Source organism: Bos grunniens, chromosome 23, assembly GCF_055505025.1.
Source record: "Bos grunniens cultivar Pamir isolate PY7600 chromosome 23, Bosgru_T2T1.0, whole genome shotgun sequence".
In the NCBI taxonomy this organism is placed as follows: domain Eukaryota; kingdom Metazoa; phylum Chordata; class Mammalia; order Artiodactyla; family Bovidae; genus Bos; species Bos grunniens.
In genome coordinates, this window is record NC_141187.1 from 51,056,831 (window position 1) to 51,074,652 (window position 17,822).

Sequence of the window (17,822 nt, forward strand, 5' to 3'; positions counted from 1 at the left end):
TGATCCCTCCCTCCCACAGGCCCCATAGAACTCCAGCCAGTTTACTTATACCCAAGAAAAGCAATTTTGTGGACTTCTGAAAGATGGATTGTTCACTATCATTAATTACACTTGGAATCCTCCCCGTCCAATTCTTTTTCTCTTATGGCTAAGCTCTGCCACATTAAGTGATGATGGTTTTGAAAAGTAAGAAAAAATTGTTTAGTTAACTTAGGGAAGAATACATTTAAGATATTCAGCAGCCTAAATTTGGAGGGAAGTGTTAAAAAGAATCATTAGATCAATGTCGTTGCTGATTTATAAGTTTCCAAGTTGTACTTCCTCTATTTATACTTAACCAAAGGGGCTCAGCTGGTAAAGAATCCGCCTGCAATGAGGGAGACCTAGGTTAGATCCCTGGTTTGGGAAGATCCCCTCGGGGAGGGCATGGCAGTCCACTCCAGTATTCTTACCTGCAGAATCCCCATGAACAGAGGAGCCTGGCAGGCTACAGTCCATGGTATCGCAAAGAGTTAGACATGACCAAGCAAATAAGCACAGTGGCCCCTAAAACCATTTTTAAAACTGTTAAGAATACATAAAATGTAGTAGCATGAAATAATTGTTATTATTTTAAAATAACAAAGGAGAGAATCAGGGCCAGGGGAAAATAAAGATAGAGAATATAACAAAGTGAGATATAAAGCTAGACCACAAAATGCAATTATAAGTCAATCAGATCAGTCACTCAGTCATGTCCAACTCTGCGACCCCATGAATCACAGCACGCCAGGCCTCCCTGTCCATCACCAACTCCCGGAGTTCACCCAGACTCACGTCCATCGAGTCAGTTATGCCATCCAGGCATCTCATCCTCTGTCGTCCCCTTCTCCTCTTGCCCCCAATCCCTCCCAGCATCAGAGTCTTTTCCAGTGAGTCAACTCTTCAGATGAGATGGCCAAAGTACTGGAGTTTCAGCTTTAGCATCATTCCTTCCAAAGAAATCCCAGGGCTGATCTCCTTCAGAATGGACTGGTTGGATCTCCTTGCAGTCCAAGGGACTCTCAAGAGTCTTCTCCAACACCACAGTTCAAAAGCATCAATTCTTCGACGCTCAGCCTTCTTCACAGTCCAACTGTCACATCCATACATGACCACAGGAAAAACCATAGCTTTGACTAGACGGACCTTTGTTGGCAAAGTAACGTCTCTGCTTTTGAATATGCTATCTAGGTTGGTCATAACTTTCCTTCCAAGAAGTAAGCGTCTTTTAATTTCATGGCTGCAGTCACCATCTGCAGTGATTTTGGAGCCCAGAAAAATAAAGTCTGCCACTGTTTCCACTGTTTGCCCATCTATTTCCCATGAAGTGACGGGACCAGATGCCATGATCTTCGTTTTCTGAATGATCTTCGTTTTATAAGTCAATAGGACTTCCTTAAAGTCTCTTAAAATTAATGTTTTGCAGTAGGGTAATGCATTTTTTTTTAACGCAAATTGTACTTACAAGACGTTCTGTTAGGAAATTGCTGTAATGGACATTATAGGAAATTGTGTTTCGCAGCCTCACATCAGTAGCTGTGTGTCCACTTGCTGTGGATGCAAGATACTTCTTGTCCTAGTACTTCTGTGACCCCCTTCCTGACTGCCTGAACCCCTCTTCATCAGCTGGCAGATGTTTGTATCTGCCTTAGCGTTTATTTTCTCAGCTAACTGGTACCTAGCCAATTTAGGAAAATTCTAACCTTTAGAAATCAAATGCAGTGGTAAACTTAGATAAATTGCATGAACCAACCTGTGAATCTCTAGATTCAGCAGGAGTCAGCTAAATTAATGAGTGTCCTCCTGGCTTTTGTCTGGGTTAATAATAGGAGTACCCTGAATAGGGTTCCTTCAGCTGATCTCTGCCACCCTTATTTTAAGAAGCAGATTTAAAATTGCCAAAGTTGAGACATAATAATATTATCACTGTGACATTTCGATTATCTGTTTGACTTCATAGCAACCGATTATTACAGTTCTATTTGAAAGGATAATTTTTTGTTGTTTTTAAACTCGGGGAGTTTGGAATTAAAAGCAGACAGCTCACGGAAATGATCTTTCCGGACAAATAAGGGATAAATGAAGGTCATGTGACTTGACGCTAGCGCTTCCCCCTTGCTTCTTTCCCAAATACGGTTACTCCTGAACTGAGTTTTGCTCTACGTGTTGTTTTCATGTTCTGAATGAGGGCCACGAGCAAGGTGGTGTTCATGTAGGAAGGCTCCTGGGCTTTGAATCAAGAAACCCTGTTCCAGGTTCGAGGTCAACTAGCTCCCAGCTCTGACCTTCAGTGCATTTGCTCCCTGGCACATCCTTTCAGAGGCACAGGCTGCAGAACCTTCTGGCTGAATGTTGGGCTCCAGAATCCCTTCTGCAGGTAGATACAAGTTAACCAGTGACTACACGTGTGCGTGCTAAGTCGCTTCAGGCACGTCCGACTCTGCGACCCCAGGGACGGCAGCCCACCAGGCTCCCCTGTCCGTGGCACTCTCAGACAAGAACACTGGAGTGGGTTGCCATGCCGCTCCGGTATTGCTGCTGCTGCTGCTGCTGAGCCGCTTCAGTCGTGTCCGACTCTGTGCGACCCCATAGACGGCAGCCCACCAGGCTCCCCTGTCCCTGGGATTCTCCAGACAAGAACACTGGACCTGTTAAACTGGTAGACCAGCTGCCAAATCTTTTCAGTTTGTAGTAGCTAGCAGTCATTTAATGAACTCGGTTAAACGGTTGAGCTGCACTCCGCACCAGGTGCTTCCTCGCCATCCAGAGACCTCTGTCACTGTAGCGCGTGGTCTCTGATGAGGTCGGCTTGAGTCTTCAGCAGACGTTGGCTGGGGACCCACCATGTGCCAGCCCCTGGGCTCCTGCGGAAGTGCAGAGACAAACAGCATGAGCTTTTTCCAGGAGGGGCTTGTGGTTCAGTGCACAGAGTAATGCACTCACTGAAAGAAAAAGAAAGTGTAGTCGCTCAGTCGTGTCTGACTCTGTGTGACTCCGTGGACTGCAGCCCTCCAGGCTCCTCTGTCCGTGGAATTCTCTCACTGAGGGTTCTGTGAAGACGCAGAGGCGGTGCCACGATAGCGAATGAACAGCGGATTGTGGGGGCAGATAGGGGAGCAACACAGCCTGCCCCAGAAGGGCCAGAGCTTAGGAAAGGAATGGTGGCTGCCCTGGGCTGTCAGGGTTGTTCAGGGCTTCGCTGGAGGAGGGAGGCTGAAGCAGTGGGGATGGACCCACAGGCCAGTGTAGCTGGTGCTGAGTGCGTGGAGACACCAGCAGTGTGGCGTCACCACTGGGGGCGGTGGGAGCAGGGGAGGGGGAGGGACGCAGAGCCTCGGGGGCCCCTCCAAGATGCTGGATGCCATCCTCGGCAGTGGACAGCCACACAGGCGTCTGAACAGACCATAGACAACACCTTCCAGCTGGACCACCTGAAGCGGAAGGAGGCTAAAGACGCTGAGGCCAGTTGGAGGTGGGTTACGCAGTGAATGATGGTGAGGGCTGGCTGCAGCCTTGGTGAGAGCAGAGGAGGGGAGGATGGTCTTGAGATACACTGAGGATTAGCCAGACTCAGTGGCTGGTTGAACACGATGGGTTAGAGAGAACGACTTGACCTTCGGTGAGGAGAATGTAAGTGGAAGAAGTTGTTGGAAATGCAACATCACACCCCAGGGACGGACGGGAGCATCTTTGGTGCAGGGCTGTCGCCTCAGAAGCTCGTCTGCACGGTTCAGGCTCAGTTTTAACGCGTCTCTTTGGTCGGAGGTGTTAATCTGCGTTCATCTCGCTTTTCTTCCAGTTATGTACCTTTCCGTTACTAATGTTGCTAATTTGCCAGTTAATCGGTCCTTGGTGTTCAGTTAGTTGACTCTATCTTTTTTCGAGTCATTATTTGTTTTCTTCACTACTTGGCTGTTATCCTCACTGGATGTCATTAATGTATCTTTTAGCCTTATATTTATTCTTTTGTTCCTGGGGTAATTTTTTGAGTAGATTTAATATCCCCTCCATTTGGTCTTATTTATTCAAAGTTACTTATGTGATCAATTCATTATAATGATAAGTATCACTCTGTAGCACAGTTGTTCATTTAGTGCTCTCATGTATTTCTTTTTGTCTGCCCATGTCTTAAGGATAAATACGAATATTTTTCCCATATAATTATCCCTCCCCTGCATCTAATCCCTAGAAGTGGTGATATGTTGACCAAAAATCACTTACATGGATGCAAGCAGCTCATAAAATCCTTTTTCCTCTTTATTAAAAAAACAAAATGCTAAATTAAATGAGAAAAGAGTTCCTTACAGCCAAACTGGAGCCAGAAAAAGCCACTGACCCTCTGTCCTGGTCTAACTGTGTCTCGTGCATTGATTCGACACGTCTTCCTGGAGGCCCCACTGTCCTGTGCGTGAGTTCAGAGCTCTGTGTCCCTCCCTCCCAGACTGAGCAAGCTCGGCCTTCAGTACAGGTGGTCTCTAAGCTGGGGAGACACTGAAGTGGCGATCATGCTTTTAGCGGCAACTTGACACTTTAGCACCAGACTTGAACGCCCGAAGGAAGGAAAGCCCCAGTGGGCATATAACTCAGTGAGAGCAGACCTGATCAGAGGGCCTCCTGGCAGGGGCGTCACGCAAGCGCTTTGCCCACGGTGGGCCCCAGAATTCTTCCAGTCAGCCAAGACCAGGCTCCACATCTGGGGTCAGCATCTCAGAGCCAGAACTGCCCACAGTCCTGAGCAGTGAGGCTCAGACCACTTTAGGGAAGGAAGACCTTACTTCTTGTGCTCTGTGTCTGGAGCCAGCAAATTAATCTGTCAAAAAAAGACTAACAGGAGGGAACAAGTACACATTTTATTTCATGTTAATATTTTTATATAACACGAAGGGCACTTCATAGAAAAGTGCCAACCCCAAAAAAGCACTTAGACTTAAGGTTTATATACCGTTTTTACAAAGGGCCGTAAGTTGTGGAACGGTGACGAGACATGATTTGGGCACCAAAGGACAGGATGTTACTGGGAATTGGCTAGGAAAGGCATCGGGGAAACTGACAGGAGACAAGGATTACTTGGGTGTGGTTTCTGCAGACCCATCTCAGCCTCAGCTCCCCATGTCTGCTGATAAGAATGTTCTTTCCTTCCTGGTACCAGGAGGACACCTTTCTCGTGGGGAGCTTATGCCCTGCTTCTGGCAGAAAGGACAGGACAGAGTGCTTCCCGCATCTATCATTTCTCCTTTGCCTTCAGCTCAAGATAACCCAGTGCCAGGGTGGTGTATCTGTGGGTGGAACGTCCTGCTCCCCATCATCACAACTTGACTTTGGACTTGGCTGTGGGGTCTGTATGGTCGGGACCTTCTGGAAGAAGGGGCGGGGAATGTACTGACAGTCTCCGCTGTAGCTGATGGAACTCGTGCCTCTGAGGTCAGCTGAGGCGCCTCTGAGGCTGCGCTGCTGGAGGGCTGGAGGAGGTACAAGCGCAGCAGGTGTCCTGGGTCCGTGAGCGGCTGTGAGGGCACGGTCTGTAAAGAGCCTGTGAGGAATGAGCAGGACTTGCCCGTGGAAACTGTCAGCGCAGCATCCGGGACCCCTCTGGCCCCTGACGGGGCTGCCCGGGGAGAAGTTTCGTCTTGGTCAGCATTTCCCAAAATGTAACGGGTGTTAGTGGAGCAGGGAAACTCTGAAGGAGCCCAGGTGCCTCCCTCTGCTTCCTAGTCTCCACGTCTCTTCTCTGCTTTAACCTGCAGACGCTCCGTGCGGCTTTCCCAGCCACGCAGTGCATGCCGGGAGGCGGGCGTCCACGTGTCACATCCGATTCCCACTCACCCGAGGCTCTCCAAAGTAGACAGGCAGCGGGAGGGCTCCCCAGATCTGCCGAGTCACCCTCTCTGCCTGCATCGTCGATCATACACAAGACCACCTTACCTCTAGGAAGCCTGCATTTTGCAGAAGAGTGCAATGGGCAGAGCTTCCCCGCTGTGCCTCCGTGTATCCACCATGGGCTTCTCCCTCTGTGTTCATCCACTGACAATTCTTCCTTTAAGTTTTTTGGTAAATGCAGTTTTTCACACTTGTGTGGCTTTTGATGCAAAGTGGATATTTGACTATTTCAGTAGGTAAAGAAGCTGGGAGTGAGTCTGCCCCACATTAAAATGACTGTTGCGTACCCACTGAGAGTGCGCCCTTTGCTGATTCTGGACGGGGCTCTTAGATCGAGGAATTACAGACAGTGATGATGCCCAAACCACCTCGCTCTGAGCACTTAAGTGTGTTGAAAAGTTGGCCTTGGATTTAAGCCAAGTAGTAAAAGCTTCACACACCTCACAATGAAAGCGTGTTGCGGATTTCTGTTCCTGAGGTTACTGCCGCTGAAATGTAAGTGGCAGGGAGTAAGCCCTTCTGACTTTACCAGTTAGACCCGGTGTCTGCACAGCTGTGGTCCACATCCAGAGAGCGGGGAGCTGCACCTTGCACCTACGCAGTTAGCAGAAGCATGTCAGATGCTGAGGGAGATGCTCTCTGGAGACGCTCTCCGGCACTGCTGTGCACCTCTGTCGCTTCGGTGTCTTCTAAACAAGGATGCTCTTACGTGACTGAGGATCTGCTTACTTGGCCAGGAAGAGGCAGCACCTTTGAGAATGGCCCAGGAGCTCTAAGCAGTGACTGTGCCATGGTTGGTCACAGGGACAGCCTGTGGCCAGGATCCTTCAGCCACACCGTGGCCCAAAGGGAGAGGAGTGTGCCCACAGGTGAAGACTCCCAGGCCAGCTGGGGCGGCGTGAGGAGAGGGGTTTATGCCCATCACCGGGGCTGGCTTTCCAGCTGCACTTTGGGTCTGACCAGTTACGTATACAGGTACAGGCCAGGTGTCATTCCACTGTTACTCAGTCAGTATTAATATAAATAGTGAAATGAATAGTAATAACTTGTAAATGCAGATGTTTGTTCAGTTTTCTTCAGTCTTCGAGTTTTGTAAATAAAATTAAATCTTAACACAGAAATACCCAAACACCTACTAGATGATTCACAGAGACATCATGGAAATAAATTATGTAATGCATGAAAATATTTTGACCTACTTGAAAGAAAGATACAATGGGAGGTCTCCTGCCATGCAAACAGATTCTTTACCATCTGAGCCACCAGGGAAGCCGGTTACAGGTTATTTGTACTATAAACGGCCAAGCCAGCAAACATCTCAAGGCAGAACAGCACTCAGGTCGGGATAACCATCCCCCTGTGACAGTGCAGGCTCTTCCACGCCCACACGGCCGGTGACATCCCGGGAGACACAGGGGTTAACTGCATCTTTAAACTCATAGAATGTTAGACCAGACAGAATGTTAGAGATGCGTCTCCTCTATGACAGCAAAATTAAAGCTCGCCGAAGGGTGAAAGTGCTTCTGGATTTTGTGAGTAAAGCCAGAGGGGGATGTGATTTTTGCGCCTCTTTGCATAAACTTACATATGGAGGTCAGGGTTCTTCAATGCCTAGTAGGTAAAGTAAAGGTCGCTCGTGGCCTTCCTGTGCTGGACTCACTCCTTATTCAGGACTGGAGGGAACCCAGGCCCACCTGGTCCCTCAAGGTGCTTTCAAACCCAGGATGCTCCTGGGATGCTCACCACGATGTTGACCTTCCTTCCCAGCCAAGAATTCTGAGTCCCAAGACCGTCCATATTTACCTCCTGGTTTCTGGTTTCACAGATGATTACTATATCTCTGGAATATTTTTAGGTAGTTTTTATTTTTTTCCTTCTGAATAACCCAGCCGGTATTCTGCTACTTCGCACATCCTAGGAAGGGGGAGCGAGTACCACTCTGCACTTCTCTGCTCTGTAAATTATCCTTAATGATGTGTTGAGCACAAGCTCGGTGACTTATCTGTGTCCCCTGTCCTCTTTTCTTCCTGGCTCACTTATCCTTGCTGGTGAGTAATGGCAGGAGGATAACATAAACAGAAGTCACTTTATTTGGCTTCATTTTAACGCACTGTTAGAATATTTTAATGAAGACACTTGAGTTTAGACCACGAGGAATTGTTCTATTTCTGTTGTTTACTAGAGGAATTTCTATTGTTCATGCTTTATTTTCTCCCATAAAGTGGAAAATCTAGAAGTAATTGAATATTCTACCATAGATAGTTATTCTTCTTTAAATTTAAATCATTTAAAGGCCCTGTCTTACATTGGCACGGTTCACAGTATAATTTTAAAGTAAAATTTTACAAGTTGTTTTCTGTAGTTTTCTAACTTTTAGCTCTTATTACACAATGAAAGCTTGAGTTTGCCTTTTTGGTACAAGGTCAGGCTCATGTCTGATAGATGAGGGGGTCATGGGGGAAGAAGGCAGAAAATCCCGTCTCTGCTCGTGGCACATTGATGTCGTGGTGGTGCTTTTAAAGGAAGCGTGGTCAGTTCCATGAAGACAGTTAGTGCTTGAGTGGAGCCTTGGTTGCCTCCACAGGAGTGTTTGCAGGACTCCACGGATGAAGGACAGTTGGTCCCTCGCCCCTCTTGGTCCAGGATCAGGTGAGACGGGTAATATGGGTCCGAGCTCTCCGAGTCCAGCTTGCAGGGCACCACGCTTCCTGCACGGCCGTGTCTAAACCCAGAAGCAGGGAGGTGCGCCTCTCTGCCACGGCGCCAGACAGCACTGTAGAGGCAGCCTTTACTCTGATAGATTGGTTTAGGTTCTGAAAAATCTTGTTTGCAGCAAAATGTCAGTGGCAATGAGGATAGATCCAAGGGGTAACTGGAAGTTTAATTTTGATGAATTGTCGGTTAAAGATCCTAAATGTTTTTATGCATCAGAAAGCAAGCCTGGACAGAAATGCTCCTAAACTGTTCCTCGAGGGCCTGAGGGGACATCTGCTACAGGACGAGGGTGCCTTTCTTTCTTTCCATTGTTTATTGAGGGCTTTTTGTTTGTTCTGTGTTTGTGTTTTTCTGGGTGCTTCTTGGCATGCCCCTGCGCGGCCTGTGGGATCTTAGTTCCCCTGTATTGAAAGCGTGGAGTCTTAACCACTGGACCACCAGGGACGTTTCTTTTTTTTTTTTTTAAGAGAATGTTACTTTTTAAAAAAATCTCCATAGAACTGTGCCTAAAATCTGCAGTTATGTGAAAATGGTTTTTATTTTTTTTTTCAGACTAGAACTTAACTTTATTTATACATTTTTAATTAAAATAGAATAGGCATAAGCCAAAGAGAGGGAAAAAAAATCAAGATAATGTGTCATTCTTTGAGCAGGGAGGAGGCAGGAAATGGAACACATGACCAGGACAGTGTCCTGAGACCGTCCCGGGGCAGCTAGGTTACGTGCTGTGTAAATGCCACAATCAGGTCTTGGCCCACTTAATCTACACATGAAAAGAAGAGTCAAGGTTCATTCTATTTAGTACAAGAATTTTTACATTAAATATATAGTGCTTCATTTCTCAAAAAGTGATATCAGTTACTTTTAGAAGAAAGAAGTTCCATTACACAAGGAAGGACTAGAAAATCTCAAATGCACGTCGGCAGCTGTGCTAGCTCGGGAGGTACTGTCAGGCTGCGCGGGGCCAGTGCACATCTCAGGTGAACGCAGAACTGCGTCTGGGTTTAGAAAGGCAGCAATCATTACATTTTGGCTTTTATTCTAGATGCTTAACTTAGTTAAGGCGACAGTTCAAGCGTATTGAGTGAAGGTAGATAAAATGTAGTGACAATCGAGAAGTCTCTTGCAGCTACACACACTGTCTAATAATGCTTACATGGAATGAAACCAGTGTTACCTAGCTGGTGTTACACACACATAGAACTGAAGAAAAGTAATTCTAAATGCACTATGGTGACAGTAAAAATGCAAATACAGCACAGAACTAAGCACTGCTCAATATCAAGGTGATGGTTCTAACAGAGCTAAGCCTGTAGCAGTCATCCTACTCACAAGGCTGTGAAAGCATCAGGTTTCCAGTAAAGAAGCTAGTCTGTAAAAGTCTTTTCAACTGTAAAACCAGGGTAAGGCTACAACTATCTTGATGTCTGAACAAGATATACTGGATCGAACAGTAAGATTCCCAGCCCTACTGTAAGACAGGAAATCCTCATGCAGCATATGCTCGCTGGCTCCTAGAAAGCTTCATGTGCATAATAGAAAGGTCAGTTGCCCAAGACGTAAACGGGAGAACTTCCGGGAAGTTTCCACTGTGCCGTGACTTCTAAACCTCAGGAATGGTGTGATCCATCAAGCTTTTCATAATGCTTGGCGCCATCCGTTTAATAATGTGTTCAAAGATTAAAAGCAGGCATGATTGTAATAGTAACTATATTCCCAGCTGTGGACAGTATGTCTGCGATTTGAGAGTCCTTCAGTCCAATGACGTTCTGTCCGTTGACCTCACAGATGTTATGTTCCGTGAGAAGACCGTTTCTAGCTGCAGAACTGTCTTTCACAATGGATGTGATTTTTCCATTTTTAAAAACAAAGCCAACGTGTCCAGTACTGTCCTTATGCATGGTAATTGTCCATTCAAAGGGCCTGTCCTGAATGGTCATGGTGATCTTCTCTCCGAAAGCCTGTTTGAGCACCTTGTGCGCCCGGTCCGAGCTCCAGCCAGCACAGTTCTCGCCGTTTATCTGCAGCACCTGGTCCCCAAACCGCAGGCCCACCAGGGAGGACGGAGAATTGGCCTGGACAAGCTGAACAAATATACCGTTGTCTATGGATTTCAGCCTGAGCCCAATCCTCCCGTCTTGATCCTTACACAAGATGACTTCCCGGATCCCTTGCTTGATCTCTGCTCTGTGGATCCCAATGTCGCCACCAGTGATAGGGGCCACCATGTGGTTCATGCTGGAAGGCCGCGCCACCACCCCCTGACTTGGTGCTCCAGGGACCAAGGCCATATTTGCATGTATTTCTTCTTCATTTAAACTCAGGCCCATGTACTGAGAGAGCTCCGGATATAGCTTAGGATAGAGATTTCCATCTTGAGAGATGGGAGCAGAGGCTTCAGATAAAATCGCTGGGTTGGCAGGGTTTGCAGAAAAGGCAGTCTGAGCCTGAATCACATTGTCTGCCTTCAGGTCTTCAAGAGATGGGTACAGAGACATTTTTGCAGGATTTTTCGAGGCCTCTGAGACCCGCTCTCCGCCGCCAGTCACTGGCTCGGACTTCTCTAAAAATGGTTTTTAGGTCATAACATTTTGAGGACACTTTTTCTTGGATGTACATAGTTTTCATATTTAATATTTAATGCTTATTATAAGCCATAAATGTACCGTAATTTCTTTGATTGTTTATTATTGGATATTTAGATCAGAGTTTGAATTCCACAAAGGGGACTAAGTAGGAGGTTGGCCAGAGTCCTCAGAACTGGGCTTTCAGAAGTCTATGACCGTTGGGGAAGGAATTCCCAGCACCGTCTCTTTTGTGCCCTAGGTTTTCCTCTCTCTCTGCCCTTCTGCCCACTCACCTGTCAGAACTACAGCTGTGGGTTTACTAACACATCTGTCTTTTCCATAGCCACACCTGGGCACCTGAACTCAGCTGGAGAAAAGTCACCCGCTTTGGCAGACTGGCCCACTGCACTGCCTGCTGCCCAGCTCCACTGGCCTTCTCGTTGGACAGCGAGTGCTGGAAGCCTGCTCCGGCTCTCCGTTTCTGAAATAATTGTTTTAAACCCCTCTGCTCAAGCTTCCAATCCTCCTCACTCTTTTTTTCTTTATAATTTTGCTTTCTGATGTATACTTCAGAAGTCATAACAGAAAAGAACAAACTCAATTGTCTTAGCTAATTTCACTGGGGTTTTTTTTTTTCGCTTTTCATTGATTCAGCACATTTTAAAATAATTTGTCTCATTTTCCTATGGGATATTACTGCCTTTCTAAAATGTTAGGAAGTATTTCTAATTTATTAAACTCTGCTTTTACTTTATTAATAATCAAGCTGGGTAAGCCATTAATTGTCATCTGAGTATGGCTTTGACTACATTCCAAAGATTCTGTGCATTGACTTTTTCATTATTTTAAAAATATTTTCTTATTATGTGGCAAATTTTGTTTCCTTCTCCCAGTTGTTATTCACAAGCGTGTTTCCAAAAATCCGGGGTGTTTCTTCCTGCGTGTACTGCACTGTCGTCATGGAGCGCATGCCGACGCGTTCTTGAAGTTACTGACAGCCTCCTAACTGCTCGCTCCAGTGGGGCTCTTCCCAGGCTTCGTCTTGCTTTTCTAGGGCGAGTGGCATTCCTGTGTCCTCCCTGCTTATTAAACTGGGCCTCCTTGTCTCTGTCTTTCCTGCCTCGGTACCTTGCCTGTTTTTAAATATTGGCATTTCTCCCAGGCTGAGTCCCAGGCTGGCTGCTCTTCCGGTTCTGCAGCTGTCCTCAGAGCAGACTTAACTACCCTACCGTCTTGCCTCATTCTTCTTTGTCAAGGATTTTCAGGTTTATTACCAGCTTGGACCTTCTCATCGGAGATCCAAAACCATGTTTCTGGTAGCCTGCTGGACATAACTGCCTTGTTGTCCCTGCATTGCTTTTAAAAAATCCTTGTAGAACCTTTTGTTGTTATCTGTTAATACTAAGCACTCCTGGCTATATGTATTTGTCTAAGTATATTCCCTTCCCCAGTCTCGTCTCTCACAGGTTGAACCTTCTCTGATTTTTCTTTATTATGGTAAATTACCAGCACTTTAAATTATTAATAAATAATAATTATTATTATAATTTAGAGAGCGGGACTTCCCTGGTGGCTTAGTGATAAAGAATCCACTTGCCAACGCAGGAGACAAGGGTTCCATCCCTGATCCAGGAAGATCCCACGTGTCACAGGGCACCTAAGCCAGTGCACCACAGCTGCTGAGCCTGTGCCCTGGAGCCTGCTTTCTGCGACAGAGAAGCCACTGCAGTGAGAGACCCACACACCGCAGCTCGGCAGTAGCCCTGCTCTCGCTGCAACCAGAGAAGAGCTCACACAGGAATGAAAACCCAACACAGCCAAAAATAAATTTTTAAAAATTTAAAAAATTTAGAAAGCATAAACTCCAGTCATCAGAAGTAATTTGAAACATGCTATCTTTTTGTATTTTTTTCTGTATTTAACATAGTTGAGATCATCCTGAATATAGACTTAATATCTTTCATTTCAGAAAACTTAACATCAGAGGGTAAAGTTAGATTCCATATTCAATAGCTTCCACCAAAATTAATTCCAAAAAGATCAAAGAGTTAAACATAAAAAGATAGACCAAAAAAGTTCTCAGGAATACATGGGTGCGTATTTGTTGTGACCTCACAGTAGAGAAGACTTGTAGCTATGATGTATAACCAGAAGTCATAATATAAAAAGTGATACACTTGGCAGAACGGAACACTTGTACACGACAAAGCACACAAGCATAAAGTCAGATGGCAGTCCAGGGAGAACTTCATGACTCATCCCAAAGATGGTTTCCTTAGCACCATCTTACAAATCACTCAGAAAGATCACTCAGTGAAGAAAAGGCAGAGAGCGTTAACAGAGACACGAATGGCTTTAAGCTTGTGAAAAACTGGTCGGCAGCACTCATAACAAGCAACATGTAATGTAAAGTGAAATGAGAGGCCGTCTTTCACCTGTTAGGTCAGCAGAGGTCAGAGAGTTTGACGGCGCGTGTTGGCAGTGGTGCTGGAAACAAGCGGTGTACATGTTGCTGGGGGAAGCGTGGGCTCGTCCCTCTGCACAGAGAACTTGGGCGATATTTTATTAAAACCACAGATACACATGTCCTTTGCCTTACCACCTTCATGTCTGTGAGTTGACCACAGACATGCACGTGATGCTTCAGGAAACAAGGGTGTTGACTGTCATAGCAAGACTGGAAACAATCGAAGTGCCCATTCGTTAGTGAGAGTCGCTCAGCCATGTCCGACTCTCTGTGCCTCCATGGACTATACAGGCCAGAGCACTGTAGCGGGTAGCCTTTCCCTCCTCCAGGGGATCTTCCCAAGCCAGGGATCGAACCCAGGTCTCCCGCATTGCAGGTGGATTCTTTACCAGCTGGGCCACCAGGGAAGCAAGGGGCCCCCTAATGGTGGGTCTCGTGCTGTGGGTCAGCTCATTTGTACTGATAGGAAATGATGTATTTTGGTTCAGGAAGTAGAGGTGCACAGTGTGCTTAGAGCTCCACTGTTGTGAAGAGGAACATACATGTGGAGGGTGTACTGTGAAGCCCGTGTCTTCCGGAGTATTCACGGGAACCTGCATCTAACGAGCAGAGTGTCGGGGCCGGGAGGCTGAATACTCTCCTCACGCCTTGCTAGGCCTCAGACTTTGGTACCTATGACTTTAAGGGTTTGGAAACATCTCTTTTGGAGAAGGCAATGGCAGCCCACTCCAGTGCTCTTGCCTGGAAAATCCCATGGACGGAGGAGCCTGGTGGGCTGCAGTCCATGGAGTCGCAAAGAGTCGGACATGACTGAGCGACTTCACTTTCACTTTTCACTTTCACGCATTGGAGGAGGAAATGGCAACCCACTCCAGTGTTCTTGCCTGGAGAATCCCAGGGACGGGGAGCCTGGTGGGTTGCCATCTATGGGGTCGCACAGAGTCGGCCACGACTGAAGTGACTTAGCAGCAGCAGCAGTAGCAAGCATCTCTTTTAAAAGCTGCATGATGTCATAATTTATGTAGCCGCTTTGTTGTTGAACATTTATGGTTGTTTCTATTTTTAATGTTTATAAACAGTTCTGTAGTGAATATCTTTCTGTATACAGCTTTGTTATTTCTACAGGCTGTTTCTACAGGATCACTAAGAGTAGAATTAGTGGATAAAGGATTATGAACGTTATTATAGATTATGATGCCCTTTTCCCCACAGGACGTGTAGTTCATATCCCACCATCAAGCTGTACATGCCCTTTAAAAAAAAAATCTGCTAATTTGATGGACAGGAGATTCTGCCCTGTTTAAATGTACGCTTCTTTGATTATACCTGAGGCTGAGGATCCATGTATTTATCTCATGCTTCTCAGTTTAGTCACTCTAGGCTCCCTTGTGAATTATTGGTGCATACCTCTCGCTCATTGACTGCGGTCCTTCTCTCCTACTTGATTTACGTGTGCTCAGATGTTAATCTTTTGTCTTATTTGTTACTAACTTGGTTACGTCTTTAAGGACATGGAAGAGTTAGCCAAGAAATCAGGCTGGAGAAGGACACTCCCCATGTGGAGAAAGAGCAGGCCGGCCGTCAGGAAACTCCGGGTCTTCCTGTGTAGTGGGAGTCGGTGGCTCCTCCTGGACATGGTGCTTGGCCGGGTAGGGTCGAGGAACAGGGGTGCCCGGTCCGCGCTAATGCACTTGACCCTTATGGTAACAGTAAACCAGCAGGGGAAGCATGTCATGGGTTTACTTGCAGCTTCCCCCCAAGACTGAGAGCCTTTGGTCTCCAGGGTGGCTTTTCTGACGGCAACTTGACCTCCTCACTCCATGTCCTCCTCACTGGTCAGTGTCCTCCTCCTGAAATAACGAAGCTCAGTTGCTCCGCTTGCGCTTACTGCTTATGTCAGTAGCTCTCTCCTTCATAATGCTCTCAGCCACTCTTCCTAAGGCTTGCTTGGCACCTGAACTATTTGTAGCAAGACTTGAAGTACCGTCGGGAGACGAGATGATCTTTCTGCTCTTCGTGAGGCCAGTTTTTGTTCTTTTAAATGCCTTGCGAATGGATAGCAACTTGGCTTATAGCAGGTACAGTTGAAAATCACAGATTCTGTTCAGCTGTTTCCAGAACCTAGTTCTACCACTTACTGGGCATTTGATCTTGGCCATTTTTATTATCATTACCTCTGAGTTTAGTTTGTGCGTATTAAATCGGATAATGCGCATCCCATCCTGAGCACGGTCTCCTGTGCCTGGTCCCCGGGCCGTACATCCTAGACTCGTAGGTGTTATTTCTTGTCCCTTTGGACCCTCAGTACAGTTCGGCAAATGACTGGAAAACAGCTGTTTTCTTTGCAGATTTCTGAAAATAAAAATCTGAGGTTATACTTACCTCTGTTGCATTCATTATTACCAGCTTAGCGTTCTTTTTTATCCTTTCTGGAAGTGTTTTTCCTCTGACCTTGGAGTTCAGGGTTTTATAAGTACATATCTTGGCATAGTTGTCTGGTTATTAAACCTCCATGAACCCTCTTAATTCGTCGTTACCACGTCTGAGACGTTCTCTTCCGTTCCCACTAAACTGCCTGCTCAGCCCAGTTTGCCCGTGCTTGCACCCTGGGCTCTCAGGCCTCTTGGTGTCGTCTCCACTCTCAGCTGTGGCGGGGTCCCCGTGCGGACCACGCGTGTGGCGGGGTCCCCGTGTGGACCACGCGTGTCGCGGTCCACGGGAGGAGGCAACAGCCTGCGGGTGGAGCGAGGCTGGAGAGCTGACCCCGGGGCGGCGACCGCACCCGTCGCCGTCTCGGTGCCCGCGTGCCCGCGCGTACAGCGCCCAGCCGCACCACAGTCCTCGCTTGTCTCTGCACGTTGAGGGCCAGTCGTCTGTGTCAATGGAGGGAAGCCAGACGCCAACAGCTCTGAGGAGCCCATAACCTGAGGAGCATTTTCTGGAGTTCCGTGTGACTTGTCCAGAGTCCATTCACCTCCCTAAATCTGTTTGCTCAGTCATCCCAGCATAGGAATGGATGGACCTGTGCCCAGAGCAGCGAGCAAAGGTGATTCTCCCCAGGGGCCCAGCAGACAGCTGATTCCTAGGGAAACTTTTGTGAATTCATTTAAAAGCATTGTTTCAGACACACTGACACATTTTCCTCTTTTTCCCTGAATTCATTTAGAACTTACGCCATCCGGAGGATAAGAGACGCCTTCAGAGAAAACAAGAATGTGAAGGATCCTGTAGAAATTCAAGCCCTAGTGAATAAAGCCAAAAGAGACCTGGGCATAATCCGTCGGCAGGTAGGATGGCCAAGAGCCTTGAGCTTTCACACGTCCCCCGAGATTGGATGTCACAGCTTTGGTGTTTGTGAGTCACACCCGGGATCACGAGACTCTCTTCCTCTTGCTCGTGTGGACAGAGACGAGCTGTCCTGTCACTGAATCAAGGGGTGCGCGAAGGAAGTGCCAGCTCTCCGCATTCCCAGAGCACACGGCCTCTGGGGAAGCTGAGTTCCCACACTTTACTAAACAATGGTGCTTTAAGTATGGGAGAATTTTTTAAAATTTCATCTCTTTGTTAGATGCATTACACATTGATACCCAGACGTATGTCAAAGAGTATAAATATATTCTACTTTTCCTAGTGTTTTAAGATCATAACTCAAGACCATGCTGCCCTTTTCCTGAGGACAGCATTATTGGCGATGAAGCTGAGTTTTGTTGCCATGTGGCAGCGTGTCCACAGGTGTGAAACATAGCTGCGGGCGCCGCAGGACCCAGCGAGGGTTTTGTTTCCTCTTGCGGGAGAGCCGGCGGTCGCCTTGGCCTCTCACTCTGCTCTTCCTTGCGAGGTGGACGGGGCTGCAGCTGGGCCTCCGGGTGCGGTGACGTGTCCTTGTCTCTGCAGAATCGATCAGGGCACCAGAGGCAGAGCGGCCTGCTGTTCGCTGGTTTTCCCACCCTCTGAAAAGCCCTCCTTTCCGCTGTTTTTCTCTAATGCAGCACGAGTTCCACCGTAAGGTCCGTTTCTGCTTCCGTTTGCTTTCCACTCTTCCTCGCAGTGAGTTTGTTTAGCTGTGGAAGGACACCCTTACATTTTCCTGAGACCTGTGAGCGTGTTAGAAGGGGCTCCTTTCTCATCGTCAGGAAATCCCAGCCTGGCTGACGTTATGTCGTATCGTGACTTGT

General features: G+C 47.1%; 1 protein-coding gene and 1 pseudogene across 4 annotated transcripts in view; one reads left to right on the top strand and one right to left on the bottom strand.

Moving 5' to 3' along the window:
* The window catches only part of LYRM4 (LYR motif containing 4), a 93,163-nt gene that overhangs the window by 9,265 nt on the left and 66,076 nt on the right, over positions 1–17,822 (top strand). For 3 of the 4 annotated variants that reach the window (XM_086370413.1, XM_086370415.1, XM_086370412.1), the window contains exon 2: positions 16,814–16,934. The exons of the other annotated variant lie outside the window; for it this stretch is intronic. In XM_086370413.1, coding sequence (XP_086226539.1) covers positions 16,814–16,934 — 121 coding nt within the window. The remainder of the gene's footprint in view (positions 1–16,813; positions 16,935–17,822) is intronic. 4 annotated transcript variants of the gene reach the window in all.
* LOC147347818 (syntenin-1 pseudogene) lies at positions 10,197–11,174 on the bottom strand (annotated as a pseudogene).